We start from the raw sequence: 26,225 nt of genomic DNA on the forward strand, positions 1-26,225 counted from the left end.
TTGGGGTCCTCACTTTACCCACCTTGGAAGGATGGAAGGCTTAGTCAACCTTGAGCCGGTCAGGGTTGAACTGCTGGCAGTGGGCAGAGTTAGTCTGTAATTCTGTATTCTAAGCTCTGCGCCCCACAGCTAGAATAAGAACAGGAATAGCCACAGCACTTTGATTTATATACCTCTTCTTCAGCCCTCTCTAAACGGTTTACAGAGTCAGCCTCTTGCCCCCCACAATCTGGAGCCTCATTTTATGGAGCTGGGAAGGATGGAAAACTGAGTCAACCAAAATAGAAAATAGAATGGCATGGCATGGTACTGCATGGAACAGAACAGAATAGAGAATAAAATACAAAATAGAATAGAATGGAATGGAATCTAATAGAATACTGAATAGGATGGAATAGAATATAGAATAGTTAGAGAACAGTTTGAACAGAATATAGAATAGATAGAGAATAGAATAGAATGCAGAATAGAATAGAAAATTAGAAGATAAAATAGAAACAATAGAATGGGAAGGTGAAGATCTGGTGGGACTTTCGAATACAAATGGATCGTCATTTGGAGCTCAACACGCCAGATATCCCGGTTGTGGAGGGTCGAAGTGTACAGTTTATTGATATTGCTGTTCCTGGAGATGCCAGAGTCAAAGAAAAAGAATTGGAAAAAAATCACGAAATATTGCGACCTGGCCATCGAAACTACATGGCTATGGATGAAACATGTAACAGGGATACCCATTATCTTTGGGGCACTTGGCACCATGTCCAAGAATTTCACAAGATGCATCCACAAATTGCAGCTTCCGGCAATAACCCCAGCGAAACTGCAAAAAACTGCGCTACTCGGAACATCTTATATTTTAAGAAGGTCCTTGGTTGATACCTAGGACGCTGGCAGCAACCCGTATCAAACATTAGCACCAGTTAATGGTATCTGTAATGCATTTTTGAATGTTCAGTTGGCTGAGTTTCATGTTTAATGACTGAAATATATAATAATATGTTGTGGTCTGCCAGCGGTCTGCAGAGCTGGCAGCAGAGTCGGACAGGAACATGGGCCAGTCCTGGAGTTCGGGGGAGGCTCTGATGAGGACTCTGCATTGGAGGCAGAGAGGGGACCGGGGCCATCTGGAAGTTATGAGCTGCCTCCGGAGCCTCCAGAGTTGGACACCAGCGAGTCAGAGGAACAGGGGGAGCCTGTTCCCAGTGCCCGCATGAGCAGAGCTGCCAGAAGGCAAGAACAGATAAGACAAAAGGGATGACGCCGAGGTGACGCAGTGGTTAAATGCAGCACTGCAGGCTACTTCAGCTGACTGCAGTTCTGCAGTTCGGCTGTTCAAATCTCACCGGCTCAAGGTTGACTCAGCCTTCCATCCTTCCGAGGTGGGTAAAATGAGGACCCGGATTGTTGTTGGGGGCAATATGCTGACTCTGTAAACCGCTTAGAGAGGGCTGAAAGCCCTATGAAGCGGTATATAAGTCTAACTGCTATTGCTATTGCTATTGCTATATGACTTGAGAGTAAGGCTCGGAGGTGATTGGCCCCTCCCATAGGACATAAAAGAGGAGCAAACGGACGTGAGCCTTTGCAGGAAGCAACTTTGTTCATGCTGGTCGGTTTCAAGTCTAAATCTCCATTTTGACTCTGTGCTTCATGTGGCCTTGCCAAGCTAATTGCCAATCAAGTCTTTGGCAGCATTTCAAGGGAGATAAAGGTGATGTTTCTCAGCCTTATCCCGAAAGACTTTGGCAGACTTCTGTCAGACTTTTTACAAACTATTTGTGACTCATTACGGGCTGTGAATGAACATAATTCACAGCCGTCGAAATAAAAGAGGAGTTCGGGGGATTAAGCGTGTGCTTTTTACTGTCTCAGGAAGCCTGGGTCAGAACAACAGATCTTCCTTTATATTTTGTCAGCCAAGCTTTTTCCCGTCTGCCATCTGGCAAAAACCGGCAGTGGTGGAAAATAACTGTTAAAAATGCTGTCATTCAGGGCAGGTTGAACTATACAGGTTTGCCCACGAGAGGCAGTCCATTGGTGACAAAAGCAAGGTGCTACTCTTAAAGCAGGAAAAACCAAATGCACAGGTGTAGAATAGGTGGTGCCTTGCTCAATAGCAGTAAGTGTGAGAGGGATGTAGGAATCCTAATGAACAACCACTTAAGCATGAGCCAGCAGTGTGCCACAACTGCAAAAAAAGCTAATGCAGTCCTAGGCAGCATCAAGCGAGGGATGGCCACATCTGCCATCTTTCAGTATGTGTGCTTTGTCGGCCTCTTGTTGTAAAATGCAGGGTGTGTGTGTGTGTGTGTGTGTGTGTGTGTGTGTGTCAAAGAAATGTAGAGCAGCAAAGAGAAATATGGGAATGGGAGAACAAAACGATGGCCCTGGGGAGGCAGCCCGGACCGAAACCAGAGATGCCAGGAATGGATCAAACCAGCCTTCAGGGAGACCTGGGAACAGAATGCAGAATTGTCCCAAAGCGCTTTTTTTCCAAGAGGCAAAAGAGACTTTCTGGTTTTTCTTTGAAGACGTTTCGCTTCTCCGCCAAGGAGCTTCTTCAGCTCTGATTGAAGAGCAATTAATCAATGGCAAGAGCTGAAGAAGCTTCTGGGACCATTTGTCTGGAATAGTGTAGGGTCTCCGGCTTGGGCAGTGGGTTGGACTAGAAGACCTCCAAGGTCCCTTTTAGATTATTCTATTCTATTCTATTCTTTTATTTTATTCTATTCTATTCTACTCTATTCTATATTCCTATTCTATTTTATTCTACTCTATTCTACTCTACTCTATATTCCTATTCTATTTTATTCTATTCTACTCCACTCTACTCTATTCTATATTTATATTCTATTCTATTCTACTCTATTCTATATTCTATTTTATTCTATTCTTTTCTATTACATTCTACTTTACTCTATTCTATATTTCTATTCTATTCTATTATGTTCTACTCCACTCTACTCTACTCTATATTTCTATTCTATTCTATTCTATTCTACTCTACTCTACTCTACTCTACTCTATATTCCTATTCTATTGTATTCTATTCTTTTCTATTATATTCTACTTTACTCTATTCTATTCTATATTCCTATTCTATTCTATTCTATTCTATTCTACTCTACTCTACTCTATATTCCTATTCTATTTTATTCTGTTCTATTCTATTCTACTTTAGTCTATTACTGCATATATTCCTATTCTATTCTATTCTACTCTACTCTACTCTACTCTACTCTACTCTATTCTCTACTCTCCATTCCTATTCCATTCCATTCTCCCCAGGTTGTAGGTTTTGATGATGGGTGAACCCAGAGAAACTGTTGGAAAACTGAGCAACCTTTGAGGGACATTAATTCTTTATCAGGCTTGCAGGAAGACATTTTAAAAAAACCCTCTCCATATTTAAGAATTTTTACAGCCTTAGACCCAGATAAAAAGACAAGTTAAATACAGTGTTCCTTGTACTTGTACTTTTGAATGGCAACTGCCAAGGTTTTGTGACAAGGAGGCCATGGCTGACCTAGATTTTTTTTTTTTTAAAGCATTCCACTAAGATCTCTGTCCATCCATGAGTAAAACTCAGCAATTCTCAGAAGGGCTGAGAATAGAAATAAAGAGAGCGTTTGCGGGTTGAGTGGGTTAATTTGCTTACTGATTAATTTGTCATTTGCGGAATAGAATAGAAAACAGAATAGAATAGAATTGGAATTAGAATAGAATACAATTAGAATTAGAATAGAATTCGAATAGAATAGGAATATAGAATAGAATACAATTAGAATAGAATAGAATAGAAACTAAAATAATAGAATAGAATAGAAAATAGGAATGGAGTAGAGTAGAATAGAATTAGAATAGAATAGTTATAGAATAGAATAGAATAGAGCAGAGCAGAGCAGAATAGGAATAGATTATATTTAGAATAGAATGGAACAGAATAGAATAGAATAGAATAGAATATAGGAAAGAGAATGGGGAATAGAATAGAATGGAATAGCATCAGAATAGAATAGAATATAGGAAAAAGAATGGGGAATAGAATAGAATGGAATAGCATAGAATATAATATAGGAAAGAGAATGGGGAATGGGAATAGAATGGAATGGAACAGAATCAGGATAGAATAGAATAGAATAGAATATAGGAAAGAAAATGGGGAATGTGAATGGAATGGAATGGAAAAGAAAGAATGGAATGGAATGGAATATAGGAAAGAGAATGGGGAATGGAATAGAATAGAATAGAATAGAATCCTTCATTGGCCAGATGTGATTGGACCCACAAGGAATTTCGTCTTTGGTGCAAATGCTCTCAGTGTACATAAAGAAAAATAAAATATATTCATCAAGAATAATAAGACACAACACTTAGTAATAGTCATAGGTGAGAGCCGAGGTGGCGCAGTGGTTAGGGTGCAGTACTGCAGGCCACTTCAGCTGACTGTTATCTGCAGTTCAGCGGTTCTAATCTCACCGGCTCAAGGTTGACTCAGCCTTCCATCCTTCCGAGGTGGGTGAAATGAGGACCCAGATTGTGGGGGCAATATGCTAACTCTGTAAACCGCTTAGAGAGGGCTGAAAGCCCTATGAAGCGGTATATAAGTCTAACTGTGACCTCAAGACTGGGTTATTGTAATGCGCTCTACATGGGGCTGCTCTTGAAGAGTGTTCGAAGATTTCAGTTAGTCCAGAACGCAGCTGCGCGAGCGATTGTGGGTGCACCCAGGTACACTCACGTCACACCTATCCTCCGCGAGTTGCACTGGCTACCCATTAGTCTCCGAATCCGCTTCAAGGTGCTGGTCGCTACCTATAAAGCCCTACATGTCATCGGACCTGGGTACCTGAGAAACCGCCTCCTGCCAATTACCTCCCATAGACAGATTAGATCTCACAGGTTGGGTCTCCTCCGGATTCCATCCGCCAGCCAATGTCGGCTGGCGACCCCCCGGGGGAGAGCCTTCTCTGTTGCAGTTCCAGCCCTCTGGAATGACCTCCCCGTCGAGATCCGGACCCTTACTACCCTCCCGGCCTTCCGCAAAGCCACCAAGTCCTGGCTGCTCCAGCAGGCCGGGGGGCTTGTGAAACATCCAGCCCCACGGAAACTGTGAATGTTGCGGGTTTTTTTAAAGTGTTGTCTTTGTCTAGTTATTCCCCTTCCCTTGTCTATTGTGAGCTGCCCGGAGTCCTTAGGGAGTGGGCGGTATACAAGACAAATAAATACAAATACAAATACAAATAACTGCTATTGCTATTGCTATTGCTACTAATAAGCAATCAAATCGTACTAGGAAACAAATAAAACAACATAAAGCGTAGTGATACAACCAACATGGTTATAGTCACAAAAAGCTGTCCTTGTGTCTAGTTGTTCTGGTGTGCAGTGCCCTATAGTGTCGTTTTGAGGGCACAAGTCGAAATAATTTATGTCCAGGATAAACCTGGAAACCTGAAGGTCTCTACTGTTGAGTTCCCTAGTATTGCAAGAGGTGGTAGTATAAGAGGGTTTCTCCTAAAACCTACCACCATTTCTATGGTTTTGGGTGTATTTAGTTCAAGATTGTTCTGATTGCACCACAAGGCTAATTGTACAACCTCCTGTCTGTATCCAGATTCATCTGCCAGCCAATGTCGACTGGCGACTACTCGGAGGAGAGCCTTCTCTGTGGCTGCTCTGACCCTTTGGAACGAACTCCCCGTGGAGATTCGTACCCTCACCACCCTCCAGGCCTTCCGCAAAGCCCTTAAAACCTGGCTGTTCCGACAGGCCTGGGGCTAAAGACTCGCTGCCCCACTTCGAATGGTATGACTGTTGTGTTTTTTAACTATGTATGGTTTTTATGTTTTTGTAACTTTGTTTGTTTTTCCCCTCCCTTGAGTTGTGAGCCGCCCTGAGTCCCTTTCAGGGAAAAGGGCGGCATACAAATAAACTAAAATGAAATGAAATGAAAATGATACATGAATCATACATGAAGCTGCAAAATACAACACATCTTGGTGAGACTCTAGAAAGGATGCAGAGAAGAGCAACAAAGATGATTAGGGGAATGGAGACAAAAACATAAGAAGAATGGCTACAGGAATTCTCTCCTAAGACCTTTATCTCTTTTGGCACTGCTTCTTGGCATTCAATCTAAGTATTTTCCCCACCTCTACCTTCAGAGGTGGGTTCTTACCAGTTCGCACCTATTCGGTAGAACCGGTTCATCAAATCTACCGAACCGGTTAGAAGAGGTTCCACCAGTGGACCTGGAAAGCAGGCCACACCTACAGAAAAAGTTCCAAAAATATTTGAAACTCACCACTCTCTACCTTCCTCCACTGCCTAGTTTCCAGGATTTTTTTTTCTGAAGTAGTATAGGTAGGGCCTCCTGCCTGTGCAAGGGGTTGGACTAGAAGATCTCCAAGCACCCTTCCAACTCTCTGATTCTGATTCAAACTCTGAGAACATTCATTTGTTTATTTATTTACTTATTTTGTCAAAACTGTACGAGATAACAGGTATAAGTATAAACATGGACATAAACAGAGGAAATGGGTACAAATAAATGGGGACAGTAGGACAGGGACAGAAGGCATGCTGGTGCGCTTATGCACACCCCCTTTATGGACCTCTTAGGAATGGGGTAAGGTCCACGGTGGACAGTTTGAGGTTGAAGCTGTGGGGGGTTTGAGGATGTAACAACAGTCAGGTAGAGCATTCCAGGCGTTGACCACTCTGTTGCTTAAGTCGTATTTTCTGCAATCGAGTTTGGAGCGGTTTACCTTGAGTTTGTATCTATTGTTTGCCTGTGTGTTATTGTGGTAGTAGTCCTTGACAGGTAGGATGTTGTAGCAGACAATTTTATGTACTATTCTTAGGTCAGACCATAGGCGGTGTAGTTCCAGGTTGTCCCAGCCCAAAATTTTGAGCCTGGTGGCATAAGGGATTCTGTTGTGAGCAGAGGAGCGGAGGACTCTTCTCGCGAAATACCTCTGGACTCGCTCGCTCGTATTAATGTCCGATATACAGTGTGGATTCCAGGCAGACGAGCTGTATTCGAGGACTGGTCTGGCAAAGGTTTTGTATGCCTTAATTAACAGCATAATGTTACCGGAGAAGAAGCTTTGCAAAATTAGGTTAACAACTCTTAATGCCTTTTTGGCAATGCTGTTACAGTGAGCTCTGGGGCTTAGATTGTTTGAGATGAGGACTCCAAGTCCTTGGCAGAGTGGGGGTCGTCTACGAGGTCCTATCATGCTGAGTTCAACCCAACACCACGAGCTATTGCCACGTAATCTCCCCGTCAATGTCATGCCGTCTGTGGCATCTGGATCCAGCTGCAGCAGGAGTTTGGCTGAATTGTGTGCAGCAGTCCCTCGGCCAATGTGACCACTGACCCATGGATTGGAGTGCGCACGGTTCGCCCTTTGAGTAAGAAGTCCTTGTTCACCCCTGCCTCTCCTGAGTTTCCTCAGGAGAGAAAACCAGCTGAAGCTGGAAAATATTGGATTTGCACCCAAGACCAATCCAGTTTATTTTGCCATCCTGGACCGAAAAAGGAAATGACTCCCTCTCACACACCCCCGTCTCCTCTGGAGTCAAAAGTCCAAAGGACCAGCTTTGCAAACAAGTTGTTTTGCCAATCAAGGATCTGTCCGTTCCTTTTTTCTCCCTGTATTTATTTACTTCTCTCTGGCCTTCATAAATCAGGCGGGGGGGGGGGGGGACAAAATTGTTACCGGAAAAAGAACAGGAGGACAATAACAAGAAAGATCTCCCCCCCCCCCCAAAAAAAAGTCTCTCTATCCTGGGAACGCAGTTTGCCTTCAGGAGATGCTCCGGTGCTGAATCTCTTATGACGCTCTGAGCCGCTGAGCCGCTTAATTGCAATTCACAAAAATAATCTACAGCGGCCTGGGATTAGACAGCCTGTGAATGAATCCATTTTTCGGAGTTTGTGCAATAATGCACGAGTCGTCCGTCGAGCTAATAGGCAGCACTTGTTCAAGATGCTAAATTCTTTGGAAACTAATCCAGGTTAAAACTAACCAAGTTTAGCAGGCAATGCGAATGCAGCTGCTAGTTGCTTCGTAATCTGGATAAGCAGATTGGGCGGGCGTTGGGATGGGTGTCTGTGTGTGTGTGGCTCGGATGTCCTCTCATCGCTAAGCCCCCAGGTTCACCCTTCTGAAATGCAGTTTGTGATCAATTCCTTCTCTTCTGCCGATAGCAGCTTTCGGGAGGAAAAAAACAAACACAGGAGATTAAAAACGGGACCGGCGCATCTGTGCCATCGAAGTCGACATGATTGTTGATCATTGAAATAACGCAGAATTAAAAGCGGGGAAAAAGAGATGATCTTTTGCCATTCGATGCGGGACTAAGATTACAGATTTACAGAATAACATGGTTGGAAGGGACCTTGGAGGTCATCTAGTCCAGGGGTCCCCCCCGGCTCTTCACCACCAGTGGCATTTCCCTCCCGCCTTGGCCCAAAGCCCCCCACCAGGAGGCCGAAGCAGACCCCAAGTCGGAATTTCTGCCCCCCTCCGATCCATGCAAAAAGACCCCGAAGGGGGAGACTCTCTGCAGCAACACAAGCGTCCATTGCACATATCCATCCCGGGGGCTGTAGTTTGAGGAGCCCTGATTTGAATTCGGAGTCTCCTGCTTGCTAGCTTGGTGCCTTAACCATTAAACCAGTGTGAAGTGTTGTGTGCCTATAGTGCGCGCCCCTACCCATAATGGAATGTGCATGTGGCACTCCTCTGAATGCCCCCCTTGCGCATATGCGCATGACTTCCTCTGCGCCCCCTGCCCCCCACGCATGCAGAGGCTTCCCTGCAGCCTCCTGGGACCAGAAATGGGCCATGGGAGGGTGGGCGCTACTCCCCACACACTCCCTCACCCCCACGCATGAGTGTGCAACCCCCCTGCCCCCTGTGCATGGCCGCTTTTCTCCTGCATGCGCCCTGCCACCCCCCACCCCACCCCGGCATGGCTGGCTGGTGGGAATGTGAAGGATCAGGTGATGGAATGTATGCACAGATGAGGTCCTGGGGATCAGAGGAAGGCTCATATGTTGTGATAAGACCCAGGTGTAGATGGAATGGACATGAGAGTGAGGAATATGAATTCTGATAAAACATTTTTAGTAGTATAGTAGTAGTAATTGTGAGAGGGATCTTGGAGTCCTAGTGGACAACCGTTTAAATAGGAGCCAGCCGTGTGCAGCAGCTGTCAAAAAAGCCAACACAGTTCTAGGCTGCTTCAGCAGAGGGAGAGAATCAAGATCACGTGAAGTGTTTATACCATTTTATGATGCCGTGGGAAGGCCACACTTGGAATCCGGCATTCAGTTTTGATCGCCACGATGTAGAAAAGATGTGGAGACTCTAGAAAGAGTGCAGAGAAGAGCAACAAAGAGGATTACGGGACTGGAGACTAAAACATAGGAAGAACAGTTGGAGGAACTGGGTATTTCTAATTTAATGAAAAGAAAGACTAGGGGGAGACAGGATAGCAGTCTTCCAATATCTCAGGGGCTGCCCCAAAGAAGAGGGAGTCCAGCTATTCTCCAAGGCACCTGAGGGCAGGACAAGAAGCAATGGGTGGGAACTATTCAAGGAGAGAAGCAACTTAGAACTAAGGAAGAACTTCCTGACAGTTAGAACAATTAATCAGTGGAACAGAAATTGCCTCCAGAAGTTGCAAATGCCCCAACACTGGAAGTCTTTAAGAAGATGTTGGATAGCCATTTGTCTGAAATGGTATAGGGTTTCCTGCCTAGGCAGGGGGTTGGACTAGAAGACCTCCAAGGTCCCTTCCAACTCTGCTATTGTATTGTACTGTATTTTGTCTTCATTTCTTTGCCTTGACAATTAAGAGCTTTGCTCCTTTCCTATCTCTCACTGAAGGGGGGTGGGTGGGTCGCAGGGTAGCTGCCTCTTTTATTCTGCTCTGCAATAGGAAGGAGGGGGGGCTGCACATTAATAGCAAGACAAAAGTTAGCACCTTAAAACCACTAGCTGGTATGTTAGGAACGGGAATAGCTCGCTTATAAGAAAGCCCCCCAAACCCATATAGAGGTGGCACACTTTGCAAGATACCCCTGACCTGGGACGAAAAACAAATGACGTGAAATCCAAACAACCAATCAAAATGATCTGTCTTGCATGCATTATTAGGGGAAGGGCAAAGGGTTGAAAGCAACCATCCCTTGACTATCAAAACTGCTGTAAGATTCTACTCTTGGCCCTTGGTTAGCTTTTCAAACTGGGGTCCTTATATCTTGGTACCAAAATAAAAGTATGATTCTATATCACACCTTGTGTCCGGTGACTTAGCGGCTTCGATACCAAGCAAGAGCCCAGTTTTGGGGAACAACATACATCAAACTAGAACAAAGCGGTCCGTAAACTCTGCTGAAGTTGAAAAACACATCGTTCTCCTGGACTGAGCAGGGGGTTGGCCTAGATGACCTCCACGGTCCCTTCCAATCCGATGGACTCTAGGATACGGTCTGTGCAGGGGCACCCACATCGGCAGGAACTGCATCAAAAGGCCAGGAGTCGGAAGGCCTTTAGAGGAAGTAGCCCACGGGGCTCTGTCTGCAGGTTGATTTCCAGGAATTTTTGAGTTCATGGCCAAAACGAAGGGCTTGCGCGGCCCTCCATGTGCTCAGAGCTGGCAGGAAAGGGCCGGTCAGCCGGTCAATGGTTAGCCATGTTCTGACCATCCTTGGATGCAAGACAGGATGGACCTGGGAAGGCCGCTTCGAACTCATTAACTAGGACCGCGTGGGGAGGGAGCGTTCATCTCCAATGAGAAGGAACCACCGTTGTAAGGAAGGCGCTCCCAAGAATCTCTCCATAAATGATAAACGAAACGAAAGTTCCAGGAATGGAATGACGCATTTTGATGCACCAGCTTGCTGCGAACCTTGTATTATTAATCTCAAAGGCAAGGCTGCTCGATAAAGCGTGGCTAAAAAAATACCCTGGCTTGGCAACGTTTCTGCAAAGTCTCTCGAAGAGGTTGCAGAATGTTCCAGTCGCCAATGCGCCAGGCCAACTGTTGCGGAGCTTAGAACCGATGTGCACACCTCGCAAAAGCAAGCGCAGGAAATGGACCCCGCTGACGTAGAGGTTTCTTTTCAGTTTCTCCCCAAATTAAAAGGGGGAACAACTTCTCCTGCACTGCTAAGCCAGCATCTTTGGCAGGTTCAAGTCCCCTGCTGTAACCACTGCGCTGCCTCTCGCTTTGCAGCCACTGGTTCAAACTTTGAGCCGTGCGGTGTGGACCTTCGCCCCCAAATACGGCATCAACTATATTGTTTAGGTGAGGAAGAAATCTAAAGTCATCGTTTAGCAATAGCAATAGCAGTAGCAATAGCAGTTAGACTTATATACTGCTTCATAGGGCTTTCAGCCCTCTCTAAGCGCTTTACAGAGTCAGCATATCGCCCCCAACAACAATCTGGGTCCTCATTTTACCCACCTCGGAAGGATGGAAGGCTGAGTCAACCCTGAGCCGGTGAGATTTGAACCGCTGAACTGCAGATAACAGTCAGCTGAAGTGGACTGCAGTACTGCACCCTAACCACTGCGCCACCTCGGCTCTATAGTCCTCGACTTTCCACATTTGTTTAGCGACCGTTCCGTGTTACAACGGGCACTGGAAAAAGGAATTTACGGCTGGTTCTCACATAGCCACATGATCAGTCATGGGATGAAAATTCAAGCACCTGGCATGTATTTAAGTTAGTTGCAATATTGGTTGCACAGATGGGTTTCGGTTATTTTTACCACTGGTTTGCCCAGTACTTGCATGCTTGCTTCCCCTGCCCGCCCTCCGCGCATGCGCTTTGCTCTCATGTGCACCTTCTGTGCATGCACCTCAAAAACATGGTTACGTAGGATGGCATAATGCCAGGGCAGGTGGGTGATCTGAGCTACCAGTTCGTCCGAACCGACTGAATATTACCATGAGCAAACGGGCTAGAACCCACCTCTAGCACCTCCAGCCGCTGGTCGAAGCCCGAGCCAGTCTCAACCGCCTGAATCCCACCACTGATTTGACCTCTAGCTGGGTGTAGCATACCTGAAACAAACCAATTATCTTTTTTAAGATAGAAGAGATGGCAAAACCTCAGTTCTGACAGCTTGGCATTTAGAAGAGGCTGGCACACATTTCTGAAGATGTGTATCTCCTACCTCAGGGCAAACCTACCGTTTTATCAAGGTCATATCTCTTGGCAACTCTATGAATCACAGAAGGTTTGCCATAAAACAATTTTACATGCTGCAAAGCAGGAAGGACCACAACGGGGCCCAAAATTTTGGCTGCTAAGTGAAACATTTCTTCAGTGAATTTTGACCCATTCTAGGACTTTGCTTGCCACTGTTGTGAAGCGAATCATTGCAGTGAGTAACAAGGTTGTTAAGTGAATCGGGCTTCCCCGTTGACTTTGCTGGTCAGACGGTCGCAAAAGCGGGTCGCATGACTCCCAGGACACTGCGGCCGTCATAAATATGAGTCAGTGGCGAAGCATCTGAATTTGGACCATGTGACCATGGGGATGCTGCGACAGTCGTAAGTGTGAAAAAATGGTTGTAAGTCACCTTTTCCAGTGCTGTTGTAACTTGGAGCAGTCACTAAATGAAGCACAGTAGCAAAGTAATTATACAGCCTTTTGTATTGGCATTCATGTTTACACATTTATACATTTGTACAATTACTTTTATATTGTTATGGACGTCTTGTTTTTTTTCTCTTTTCTTGTTGTTGGGTTTTTCTTTCTGTTTTTAAAAGTAAAAATGTTTAATAAAAACTTTTTTGAATAAATAAATAAATGAACTATTGTGAGCTGAGGGCCACCTGGGTTGAAAAGCTGCTTGTCCTTCCTCTTGGCCTGCAACCTAAAAAAAAAAAGGCAGAATAAGAAATATAATCTCCGGAGTCGTTGTGGGAGTTGGGAGGCCATGGGAAAGGAAGCCTCTTGGAAACCACCAAATAACCTGGTTTGCAATTCTACCTTGATGGCATGTGGGGAGGAGACTTGGCCTAGAAGGGCTGAGGAATTCATTCTTCAGCCCCTCTAGGCCAGCTCTCCTCCCCACAGAGTTTCTTCTAAAATCATTTTTTGGCTTTAAAACGCTGGAGAATTCTGGGAGTTGAAGTCCACAAGTCTTCAAGTTGCCAAGTTTGAAGACCTCTGACATCAACACACACGCAAACACACACAGACCCTGCCTTCTCCATGGCTGTTGTCCCACCCGCTTTCCATGCCAAGGGGGTAGCCGGTCATCCGCAGCTTCCTGATGGCCATTCATTAATCCAACCTGCCCTCTCCACTTCCTCTCCTTGCTTATAAAAAGAGGGACCTTTCCTTGGCAGTAGGGAAAAACGGCAGAAAGATTGGGCGATCATGGCACCCGCGAAAGGTCAACGCCGTCTCTCCCTGTGCCCGGGGCCTCCCGTGGCCACCATCCCTTTCGGGGACCTGCTGGAGGAGGTCGGCAGCATGGGCACCTTCCAAATTTTCTCGGTCTTCTTCCTCTCGTTGCCTGTTCTGTTCCTGGCCAGCCACAACCTGGTGCAGAACTTCAGCGCGGCTACTCCGGAGCACCGGTGTAGGCTGGCACGGACGGGCAACCTCACCCAGCAAGAGAACCTGGTGCCCCTCGGGCAGGACCTGAAGCCGGACAGTTGCCGGCGCTTCGCGGGGTGGGTGGCGCCCGCCTCTAACGACACAGCAGGCAGGGAAGTGGGGCTGGAACCCTGCCTTGACGGGTGGCAGTACGACCACAGCACCTTCGCCTCCACCATCGTGACGGAGGTATGTTCGGAGGTCACTTCCAGCCTCTCTTATTTACTTATGCTTTATTTATTTATTTACTTATCTGATCAGTCAGTCAGACAATCTGTGGCATATCCTACATGGGCTTGCGATATGTACCCAGATTAAAAAAAAAACACAATAAAACATGAATATTAAAAACATCTATATTAAGATTCGGCGGTTGGTACCGGCAATAGCAATAGCAGTTAGACTTATATACCGCTTCATAGGGCTTTCAGCCCTCTCTAAGCGGTTTACAGAGTCAGCATATTGCCCTCAACAACAATCCGGGTCCTCATTTTACCCACCTCGGAAGGATGGAAGGCTGAGTCTACCTTGAGCCTGGTGGGATTTGAACAGCCGAACTGCTGAACTGCAGTCAGCTGAAGTAGCTTGCAGTGCTGCATTTAACTACTGCGCCACCTTGGCTCTCAAGGAAAGGTCCCTCTTTTTATAAGCAAGGAGAGGAAATGGAGACGGCAGGTTGGATTAATGAATGGCAAGATCTCACACTACCAACCGGAGCATGATAGTGTAGAATAATCATATCCAAGGACCAGTGGTGGGTTTCAAAAAATCTTGGAACCTCTTCTGTAGGTGTGGCCTGCTTTCCGGGTCCACTGGTGGAACCTCTTCTAACTGGTTCGGTAGATTTGACGAACCGGTTCTACCAAATAGGTGCGAACTGGTAGGAACTCACCTCTGGTTCCCGCCGAAGACAACACTTCTCCTTCTGCGATGGACACACCCAAGCTGAGACGCAGGTGGCGCGCCTATTATACTGGATTATGCATGCACAATCCAGGGGGAAGGAGTGCAGTGTCCTCAGGGTTTAAACCGGCACCTGGCTAGTGCTGATTGGCTGCGACGTGGGAAAATCACAGCCCTTCGATTGGTTCCCCGTCTAACAGCTTCCATATAAATAGCTGTCAGATGGGGCATTGCTGTTGCGTTGTTCGTAGTTAGCTAGTTAATAAACCGTTGGTTATTCATTCAGTGTCCTGTAATCTGTTCTGAGGGATGTAAAATCTGGAGTCTGGGGAAGGCTCTGAGGAGGGCTCTGTGTCAGAGGCAGAGAGTGGGCCAGGGCCATATGCCTGTTATCAGCTGCCTTCAGAGTCAGACATCCGTGGGGCAGAAGAACAGCTGGAGCCTGTTCCCAGTGTGCGCATGCATAGAGTTGCCAGACGAAGGGAACAGCTAAAGAACAGGGGTCGACTTGGGAGTAAGGCCACAGGTGGATGATGAATGGCCCCTCCCAGAGGAAATAAAAGAGGAGCAAAGGGGGAGTGGAGTTTGCAGGAGACCATTAGTTCACTTAATTGGTTCATGACTCTCCGAGACTCCTGGCCAAGTTTTGCAGATCTTGGCCTGGCAGGTCTCCAAGCCAGATGAGGTCTGTGACTGTAAATCCTCCCTTGAAAGACTTTGCTGGATGTGAATAAGTAGAATTCACAGTCAGTGAATAAAAGGAGTTTTTGTCAGGAGGAGGAGTTTGCTTCAGGCTCTTGGGAAGCCTCGGTCAGAACAGTTGAGCCTGTTGTGGGAATGCAGCTCTTCCTTCTGTGTCCTTGCAGTGGGACCTGGTCTGCAACCTACAGCCCCTGAAGAGCTTGGCCCAATCCCTCTTCATGGCAGGAGTCCTGGTGGGGGCCTTCGTCCTGGGTGACCTCTCGGACAGGTAAGAGACCCCAGGTGGCTGAAGGAAATTCTGCAAGCAAAGAAAATCCAGAGAGGTTTACAAACCACAGAATTGTGCAAAGCTAGAATTCTACAAATAAAGAATGTATTTTAGGCAGTCTGAACATTGCAGCTTAGCATGTTTATCTATTTTACTAGCTGATAAATACTAGCATTGCCCGGGTATTTATTCATAGGGGGAAAATGTCCGGATGAAACGTAATTTCTAATGTTGGATTTTCCCCCTTAGCAGAGGGAGCCCCTTGTGGAGTGATATGAAGCCGTCACCATGGCAACTCCACTGCATAGAAGCCATTTTACGGCAGTACAGTAGAAGCCATTTTAAGGCACAACAGGCTGTATCTTAACAGAACACATACCCCGAAGGATTTTAGGGGTGTCTTACCCTCACAGTGTTTGTTTCCAGAGGGTAAATCATCTGTGTACCAAGTTTGGTTGAAATTGCTTGAGGCATTCCAGAGTTATGCTTACACACACAGGCACACACAGAGCGCCATTATATATTCACAACCCTGTGAAGTGGACTGGACTGAGAGAGAGGGATGGGCCCATAGAATCATAGGTTGGAAGAAGGACTTTGGCGGTCTTCTAGTCCAACACCCGCACCCCTCCGCAAGGCAAGAATCCTTTTACCCTCCCAAGGTCACCCAGCCAGTTTTTCAGGCCTAAGACTAGAACTCCCTGTCTCCCAGTGATTCTCCCAAGGTTTCCCAGCTGGCTTTCATGGATAAGGTGGGGCTAGAACTCCTAATCTCCTGTTGATTGGCCCAATCATCCCCAGCAGCAGGTGGGACTAGAACTCCCAGTCTCCTGGTGATTAGCCCAAAGACTCCCAGCTGGCTTTCATAGCCAAGGTGGGACTAGAACTCCCAGTCTCCTGGTGATTAGCCCAAAGTCACCCCGCTGGCCTTGAATCTAAAGCACAACTAGAACTCTCTGTCTCCCACTGTCTAGCCGGGTGCCTTAACTTCTAGACCAAACTGGCTCTCAGAAGAGGAAGCAGTTTGGCTACGCCGAGGCAAGGATGGGGTAGATTTCGAAGAGAGTTTGACACCCTCCTTTCGAATCCTACGCAAAATCCGTCTCCTGCCCACCCTCCCCCAAAACCTGGGATCTCACAGACATGTCCTAAGCCCGTGATGGCGAAGCTCTGGCATTTATGCCACAGGTAGCACATGGACCCCCCCCCTCTGCAGGCACCCGAGCCTCTTGCTGGCCAGCTGATTTTGGGGTCTCTGTCGTGCATGTGGGTGACGCATGTGCAAGCATGGAGGTTGTGCGCACATGGGCAGGGGGAGCATGCGGGGGGCACACAGTTTCGGCATGCAAGGAGAAAGCCATCACTGTCCTAAGCCTACTTGTCACCCTCTTGGCACAGATACGGACGCCGGCTGATCCTGATTTGGTCGCTGCTGATGGTGGCCGTCATGGGCACCGGGGCCGCCTTCTCCAACAGCTTCCTGATCTATTGTATCTTCCGCTTCCTGAGTGGCATCGGCATCTCCGGATTCCTGCTGAATTACATCTGTTTAAGTGAGTGCTGGGTAGGCAGGATGGGAAGATTGGGGAGGGGGGCACGTGGGAAAATATGGGGTGAAGTTTGGTTAGAGCTGTGGTCTGTTCTGACCTAGGCTTCCCCCAAAAGCACGAAGCAGAATCCTGGTCCCGAAAAACCCCCTTTTATTAAACAAATGTGAATTCCTCTCACTCATATTCAGCCAAGGCTTGGCACACAGTCTTTCAAAGAAGTATTTATGACCACAGACCTTATCAGGCTTGGAAAGCTGCCATGTAAACATTTCCCAAATGAGCTACTGTGCAAGGAAAGACTCTGGGCACAGAGTCTCTGGGATTCACAGACAGAACTTCACACTCCTGAAACAAACCAACGAATTGTTTCCTGCAAAAGCCCCCTCCCCTTTCGCTCCTCAGTTATGTCATCTGGGAGGGGCCGTTCACCGTCCACCTGTGGCTTTACTCCCAACTCGACCCTGATTTCTGAGCTGTTCTTCTGGCAGCTCTGCGCATGCGGACACTGGGAACAGGCTCCAGCTGTTTTTCTGCCCCACTAATGTCCAACTCCGAAGGCAGTTGATAACTGGCATACGGCTCTGGCCTCCTCTCTGCCTCCGACACAGAGCCCTCCTCAGAGCCTTCCCCAGCCTCCAGGACTGGCCCATGCTCCTCCCCAACCTCCTCACTGTCTGACTCTGCTGCCAGCTCTGATGGCGACTGGCGGGCCACAACAGTTGTCCTGAAACTCGGCAACTTTGCGCTGGGTGGGCTTCAACTCCCAATAATTCTCCAGCCAGCCTGCTTTAAATTAGGTGAAATGTAGACATGCTGGCTGGGGAATTCTGGGAACTGAAGTCCACCAAGTTGCAAAGCTTGAGAAATGTTGGGTTAAATAATGGCTTGGCTACTGGCATCAACAGTGAGCTGGACTGGTTAGCCTCAAGGGGACCCTCCAACCTTTGGAAAGCAGTCGTGGATTGGTTGTTTTCTGGCAGATGTTTCATGACCAAACTAGGTAACCTCATCAGTGCTATCACTGGTGGTGATGGTGATAATAATGATGCAAGGAAATCACTCCTACTCCCTTGTAGCACTGAAGATGTGACCTAGTTGGGTCATGAAATGTCTGCAAGAAAACTACCAAGCTCAGAGAGCACCAAGGACCCCACAATCCTCCTCCTCCTCCTCCTCCTCCTCCTCCTCCTCCTCCCTCCCTCCTCCTCCTCCTCCTCCTCCTCCTCCCCCCCCTCCTCCTCGTCCTCCTCCTCCACAACCCCACATCCCTTCTAGCACTGATGATGTTACCTAGTTGGGTCATGAAACGTCTAGAAGAAAACAATCACGTTCAGGGAGCACCAAGGACCCCACAGTCCTCCTCCTCCTCCTCCTCCTCTCCATAAACCCCACATCCCTTCTAACACTGAAGATGTTCGCTGGCTGGCTGATGAGATGAACCACGGAGCTCAGAGACTTTCAGCTCAACCCTGAGCCACATCGATCGTACCCTTGCTGGGGTCTGCAATTTCAGCTTCTCTCCCTCTCCCTCTCCCAGGTCTGGAGTGGGTGCCCACCAAGTATCGGGCCGTGGTGGTCTCCATCCAGAGCTACTGCAGCACGGGTGGGCAGGTGCTGCTGGCAGGGTTGGCCTACGCCATCCGCGACTGGCACTGGCTGCAGCTGGCCATCTCCGCCCCGTTCTTCGCCTTCTTCGCCTATTCCTGGTGAGTCCCTAATTTTCCCTTCAGGCCAGAACATAACCGGTGGTGGGATTCAAATTTTTTTTTACTGCCGGTTCTGTGGGTGTGGCTTGGTTGGGGGGGTGTCATGTAACTGAGTGGGTGTGGCCAACTGAACGTCACCCACAGCAAGGTGAGCAAGCGGCAAGTGGGCGGGCAGGATGAGCAACGAGTGGGTGGGGTGAGCAGCGAGCAGGCAGGGCAAGCCGCGGGCAGGCGGGCAAGCGGCAAGCAGGTGGGTGGAGCGAGCGGCAAGCGGGCAGGCGGAGTGAATGGGCGGGCAGGTCAACCAGGCGAGCGGGCGGGCTGGGGCAGGGCCAGCCTGAAGTGGTTTTTGCCGGTTCTCCAAACTGGTTAAACTTTCTGCTTCTAGTTCACCAGAATCAGCTTGAACCTATTGAATACCACCTGTGAACATAACTTTAGTTGTGAAGAAGGCTGCAGGCCTCTGGCTGTGTCCAGACGTGTCCTAAAACATCTAGTTCTATTTCCCCAGGCAGGTATAAGTAGTCCTTGACTTATGACCATGACTGAGACTGGACCTTCTGTTTTTTTAGTGAGGTCACTAAGTGAGTTCCCCCTGCTTTTAAGATCCTTTTTTGCCAAGGTTGTTAAGCAAATCACAGCATGTCTAAAGCAAATCTTGAAGTCGTTAAGCGAATCCAATGACTCATGCAGACTTTGCTTATGAGAAGCGCGCTGGAAAGGATGCTGCCAAGCACCGAAATTTTGAACATACCCACATGGAATAAATAGGATGGGAAGGGACCTTGGAGGTCATCTAGTCCCAAGCAGGAGACCCTGGCCTAGACCCTTCCGGTCATATGGCGGTTCAGTCTCTTCTTGAAAAACGGCAGATAGTGAGCACTCACAACTTCACAACACCCACACAACACGCAACCATGGCAATGCTGCGATGGTTGTAAGTGCGAGGACTGGCCCTAAGTGACTTTTTCAGCACTGTCGTAACTCTGAATGGTTGCTAAATGAACGGTCCTAAGTCGAGGACACCCTGTAAGTGTGTCACGGGTCCTGCCCTCCATCCTACCCCGCTTGCTGGATAAGTGGTATCAATGCGACAGGAGAGGAAGCGTAGAGGGTCCTTGACTTACGACCACAATCGAGCCCATCACTTCTGTTGCTAGAAGTGTTTCTCAACCTTGTCAACTTGAAGATGTCTGGACTTCAACTCCCAGAATTCCCCAGCCTGCTGGGGAATTCTGGGAGTTGAAGTCCAGACATCTTCAAGTTGACAAGGTTGAGAAACACTGTGACATATATAAAAATGAATTTTGCCTCGTTTTACGACCTCTCTCGCCACAGTTGTCAAGGGAATCCCTGCAATCGTTAAGCCAGTAACCCAGTCGCTAAGTGAATCCAGCTTCCCCCATTGACTTGGCTTCGCAAAAGGGGATCATGGGACATGCAACCATCATAAATATGAGTCAGTTGACCAGCGTCTCAACTTTGATCACGTGACCACGGGGAATCCTGCAACGGTCACAAACATTTTAAAAATGGTCCCAAATCGCTTCCCCCCCCCGGGTTCCGTTGTAACTCTGAGTGGCCACTAAATGAACTGTCGTAAGTCAAGGACTACCTGTACGCCCTTTTCAAAACAATGAAGAAGCTCAGCCTGGCCGCTGGGCTTTCCCGCGCGGAGAGCAGGAGCCCAGATCCCCAGAAGCGACTTCAAGCCCTCCCAATCTGACTTCCTCCTCAGGTGGCTTCCCGAGTCGGCCCGTTGGCTCCTCATGAACAACGAGCGGGAGGCCGCCCTGCGCAACCTACAGCACGTGGCCAGGATTAATGGGAAGGCCGCGGCGGGGGAAGCTGTGGTGCTGGAGGTGAGGAGCGGAGAGGTTTCTCTTGAGGTTCAATGCATCCCCATAGCTGGCTCTCCAGGGGTTGGCCTGGCTCTTCTCAACTGGGACTATGGCTCCTCAGCCTCGGCCACTTTAGGATGAGTGGACTTCAGATCCCAAAATTCCCCAGCCAGCATGCTGGGAAGCACTGGTTTAACTCTATCCCTCCACCCCTCCCTCCCTCCATCCCTTCCTCCTTCCATTGATCCATCCTTGTTTCTCAAACTTGACAATTTAAAGATCTGTGGCCTTCAACTCCCAGAATTCCCCAGCCAGAAAATTGAGAAGCATTGATCTAATTCTACCCCTCCATCAGTGGTGGGTTTCAAATTTTTTGGGAACCTCTTCTGTAGGTGTGGCCTGCTTTCTGGGTCCACTGGTGGAACCTCTTCTAACCAGTTCGGTAGATTTGACGAACCGGTTCTACCGAATAGGTGCGAACTGGTAGGAACCCACCTCTGCCCTCCATCCCTCCATCTATCCATCCCTCCATCTATCCATCTCTTCATCTATCTACCTATCCATCCATCCATCCCTGTTCCTCACCTTCGGCCACTTTAAGATGAGTGGACTTCAAATCCCAGAATTCTTTAGTTAGCATGTTGAGAATCATTGATCTATCCCTCCATCCCTCCATCCATCTCTCCATCCCTTCCTCCCTGTTCTTCACCTTTGGCCACTTTAAGATGAGTGGACTTCATCTCCCAGAATTCCCCAGCCAGCATGTTGAGAAGCACTGATCTAATTTACTCCACCCATCCACCCACCCACCCACCCACCCATCCATCCATCCATCCATCCATCCATCCATCCATCCATCCATCAATTCATCCTTCTCAAACTTGACAACTTTAAGATCTGTGGACTTCAACTCCCAGAATTTCCCAGCCAGCATGTTGAGAAGCACTGATCTAACTTACTCCATCCATCCATCCATCCATCCATCCATCCATCCATCCATCCATCCATCCATCCATCCATCCATCAATTCATCCTTCTCAAACTTGACAACTTTAAGATCTGTGGACTTCAACTCCCAGAATTTCCCAGCCAGCATGTTGAGAAGCACTGATCTAACTTACTCCATCCCTCCCTCCATCCCTCCATCCCTCCATCTTTCTCAAACTTGACAACTTAAGATCTGTGGACTTCAACTCCCAGAATTCAACTCCCACCCTGGCTAGGAATCTCTGGGAGTTGAAGCCCATACATCTTCTGTGCATCTTCTGAAATCCAAGCGGACTCCTGAACACCACAGAACTTCTCATCTGGGCCATTTTCTTGGACAACAAGACGGAAGCAGGGAACTCTTCTCTGTTTCTGGAATAGTTTCTCACCTCCTGGTCTAACATACATTCCTAGGATCCTAGGATGGTCTCCTAACCAAGTGCTAACCAAGTCCAACTTCGCTTGGCCTGGGGACCAGTCAGAGCAACTATATTTTATACCAAGGGGGTCTACAAAGTTGGCAACTTTAAGACTTGTGGATTTTAACTCCTCATGCTAGCTGGGGAATTCTGGGAGTTGAAGTCCACTCCCAGTGCTCGATGTTGAGAAACACTACTCTACACACAAAAACTGTTGCATTCATTCTTGTGTAATCCCTTCTTCTCCCCACACAGATGCTGGAGACCCAATCGGGGAGTAATTCTCCAGGACGTGGCAACCACTCTTGCTTGGACCTCTTCCGCACCCCTGGACTGAGACGCATCAGCTGTTGTCTCATGCTTGTCAGGTATGGTGAAAACATCATCAAAGGAAGGATGGACGAAGCAGATCCATCTTCTCCAAAGAAGAGTTCCTTCTCAGATGGAGAAGATGGCAACGTCCATCTTCTCCAGCCAATGAGGAGACCCTCAATCCAACACCAGCATTTCTTATCAGTTGTAGGATTCCACTTAAACAACTTCTAACCCAATATTTGTCCTTCTCAGTTTCTCCATGAACATGGCCTATTTTGGGCTCTCCATGGACCTCTCCATGTTCGGCATGAACGTCTTCCTGGTGCAGCTCTTCTTCGGAGCGACAGACCTGGTGGCCAAGATGGTCTGTGCTCTGTTGCTCAGCTACGTCGGCCGACGCATCATCCAATCCGTTTCCCTCATCCTAGCAGGAATGTTCCTTTTGGTCAGTCTTCCTGTCCCTTCTGGTAAGAAGAAACAACGAGAAGGAATGTCCAACTTCAGGGGTCTACTAGCAGTTGTAATTTACTCCCTTCTAGCTATGTTTGAGGGATAAGACATGATCAAGAGCAGTGTTTCTGAAGCTGGGAACTTTAAGATGTGTGGACTTCAATTCCCAGAATTCCCCAGCCAGCCGTGCTGGATGGATGGATGGAGTTAGATCAATTCTTCTCAACATGCTGGCTGGGGACTTCTGGGAGTTGAAGTCCACACATGTTAAAGTGTCAAGTTTGAGAAACAAAAATAAATGGATGGATGGATGGATAGATGGATGGATGGATGGAGAAATGGATGGATAAGATGTGTGAAATCTACACATCTTAAAGTTGGCAAGTTTGAGAAACAAGAATGGATGGATGGATGTACAAGAATGGATGGATGGATAAAGGGATGGATGGATAGATGGATGGATGGAGGAAGGGATGCATGGATGGATAGAGTTAGAGCAGTGCTTCTCAACATGCTGGCTAGGGAATTCTGGGAGTTGAAGTCCACACATCCTAAAGTTGTCAAGTTGGAGAAATAAGGATGGATGGAAGGACGGACAAGAATGGAAGGATGGATGGAATGATGGATGGATGAAGGGAGGGAGTTAGATCAGTGCTTCTCAGCTTGCTGGTTGGGGAATTCTGGGAGTTGACATCAACACATCCTAAAGTTGTCAAGTTTGAGAAACAAGAATGGATGGATGGATAGATGGGTTGAATGATGAAGGAAGCAATTGATGGATGGATGAAGGGATGGATGGATAGATGGGTGGATGGAGGAAGAGATGGATGGATAGGTGGGTGGATGGAGGGAGGGATGGAGGGATAGTTTCAGATCAGTGCTTCTCAACATACTGGCTGGGGAATTCTGGGAGTTGAAGTCCAAACAAGTCGCCAAGATTGAGAAGCACTGCCTCAGGCCCACATTGAGAGAAAACTAACCAGGTTATGCTTTCAACCCACCATTTCTTCCAGATATGCTGACGTTGCGTCTTGTTTTTGTGGTTCTGGGTAAAGGCTGCTTAGCAGCATCTTCCATGTGCCTCTACCTGTACGGAGGGGAGCTCTTCCCGACGGTAATCAGGTAAGCTGATTGGTGGAAACCACATTGGGGGAGAGAGTCGCTCTTGGAAATCCAGCTCAGGTTCCCCTTTCAGACACATCCTGGCTCCTTTTCTAGATCCAGCACCCTAGGATTCTCCTACCATATTCATGACCCAGCAAGCAGGGGATGATAGGAGTTGTGGTTAATGACCCTGGAGGACCTCTGCTTGGCCTGTCCCAAAAGGATCAATCTAGAATGGAAGAAACCGGCCCTTGAATCTCAGCATGCAGCGCACTAGGCCAGTTTCTTACCTAACAACTTATCAAAAGGTGGGTGCTTATCAGCCTTATCCTGAAAGACTTTGGCAGACTTCTGTTGGACTCTTCACAGAGTCATTACGAATCATTACGGACTGTGAAGGAACATAATTCCCAGAATTCTGGGAGGCTAGCTGGGGAATTCTAGAAGTTGAAGTCCACACCTCTTAAAGTTGCTGATGTTGAAAAAATACTGCATTGCTGTTCTGACCTAGGATTCCTGAGACAGTAAAAAGCACACGCTTAGTCCCCAAAACCCTCCTTTTATTTCGACTGCTGGGAATGATGTTCATTAACAGTCCATAATGAATCACAAATAGTTTGTAAAGAGTCCGACAGAAGTCTGCCAAAGTCTTTCGGTATAAGGCTGAGAAGCCCCCATCTTTATCTTCCTTGAAACGCTGCCAAAGACCTAACTAGCAATTAGCTTGGCAAGGTCACACAGAGCACAGAGTCAAAACGGAGTTTCTGACTTGAAACCGACCAGCACGAACCAAGTTGCTTCCTGCAAAGGCTCACGTCCGTTTGCTCCTCCTTTAGTCTACTGGGAGGGGGCCAATCATCTCCAAGTCTTACTCTTGAGTCACCCCTTTTGTTTTAACTGTTCTTGCCTTCTGGCAGCTCTGCGCATGCGGGCACTGGGAACAGGCTCCCCCTGTTCCTCTGCCTTGCTGGTGTCCACCTCTGGAGGCTCCAGAGGCAGCACATAACTTCCAGATGGCCCTGCCCCCCCCGCCTCTGATTCAGAGCCATTTCACCCACCTGGTGGAGAAACATGGCCCAGGTGACTCAGCCTAGCCTACCTCACAGGGTCGTTGTGCAGGTGAAGAGGACAAGGTAGCACCAGTGAGGGGGGCTTTAAAATGATCTCTTGTGGGTTTTCCTTGCCAGGCAAACAGGCAGCAGCTTCACTACCGTCATGGCTCGGCTGGGGGGCATCATTGCCCCCCTGGTGTTGATGGCCGGGGACTACCAGCCTTTCCTGCCCCTGGTGATATTTGGGGTGACGCCCATTGTGTCTGGCGTTTCTGCGGTCTTTCTGCCTGAAATGTTTAACGTCCCCCTGCTGGACACAGTGGAAGAGGTTGAAGAGAGGTGAGTCCCCTTCTCCATTGCTTCCTTCTCTTTCCCCCGAGTCCTTCTTCCATTCTAATCTGTATTCTATTTCTATATTTCTATTTCTCCTCTCATTTTCATTCTATTGTTTTCCTTTTCTTCTCTTCTCATTTCTGTTCTGTTCTATTCCTATTTATTTTCTATTCTACATTCTATTCTATTCTATTCCTATTTATTTTATATTGTGTTGTATTGTATTTTATTGTATTCTGTTCTATTCTATTCCTATTTATTTTATATTCTATTCTATTCTACTCCTATTTATTTTATATTGTATTGCATTGCATTGCATTCTATTCTATTCTATTCTATTTTATTTTCTATTCTATTCTATTCTATTCTATATATTACTTTATTTTATATATTATTCTATTCTATATATTACTCTATTCTGTTTTGTTCTAGTCAATCAATTAATCAGAATAGACTTAGAAAGGACCTTGGTCTTTTAGTCCAACCCCCTGGTCAAGTAGATTTATTCTATTCTATTCTAGTCTATTTTTATTCTACATATTATTCTATTCTATTCATTTTACATTCTATTCTATTATGTTATATTCTATTCTTTCTCTATTCTATTCTATTTTTATTCTACATGTTATTCTATTCTATTCTATTTTTATTCTACCTGTTATTCTATTCTATTCTATTCTATTTTATTTTTATTCTACATGTTATTCTATTCTATTCTATTCTATTTTTATTCTACATGTTATTCTATTCTATTCTATTTTTATTCTACATGTTATTCTATTCTATTCTATTCTATTCTATTCTATTTTTATTCTACATGTTATTCTATTCTATTCTATTTTTATTCTACATGTTATTCTATTCTATTCTATTCTACTATTCTATTGCATTGCATTGCATTCCATTCTATTCTATTCTTGTTTCCTATTCTATTTCCTGTTCTAATTCTAATTCTT

The 26,225-nt window shown here is 46.9% G+C and overlaps 1 protein-coding gene across 1 annotated transcript; it reads left to right on the forward strand.

Annotated features, from left to right (window-relative positions):
• Window positions 1–13,417: 13,417 nt before the first annotated feature.
• LOC116520038 (solute carrier family 22 member 6-B-like) lies at window positions 13,418–25,279 on the forward strand. Its single transcript, XM_032234177.1, has 9 exons — window positions 13,418–13,828; window positions 15,409–15,512; window positions 16,911–17,065; window positions 18,600–18,768; window positions 20,507–20,630; window positions 22,271–22,383; window positions 22,583–22,797; window positions 23,794–23,902; window positions 25,072–25,279. The coding sequence occupies exons 1-9, from the start codon at window positions 13,418–13,420 to the stop codon at window positions 25,277–25,279; spliced, it is 1,608 nt and encodes a 535-aa protein (XP_032090068.1).
• Window positions 25,280–26,225: the final 946 nt, after the last annotated feature.

Source organism: Thamnophis elegans, chromosome 17 (genome assembly GCF_009769535.1).
Source record: "Thamnophis elegans isolate rThaEle1 chromosome 17, rThaEle1.pri, whole genome shotgun sequence".
NCBI classification, from domain to species: domain Eukaryota; kingdom Metazoa; phylum Chordata; class Lepidosauria; order Squamata; family Colubridae; genus Thamnophis; species Thamnophis elegans.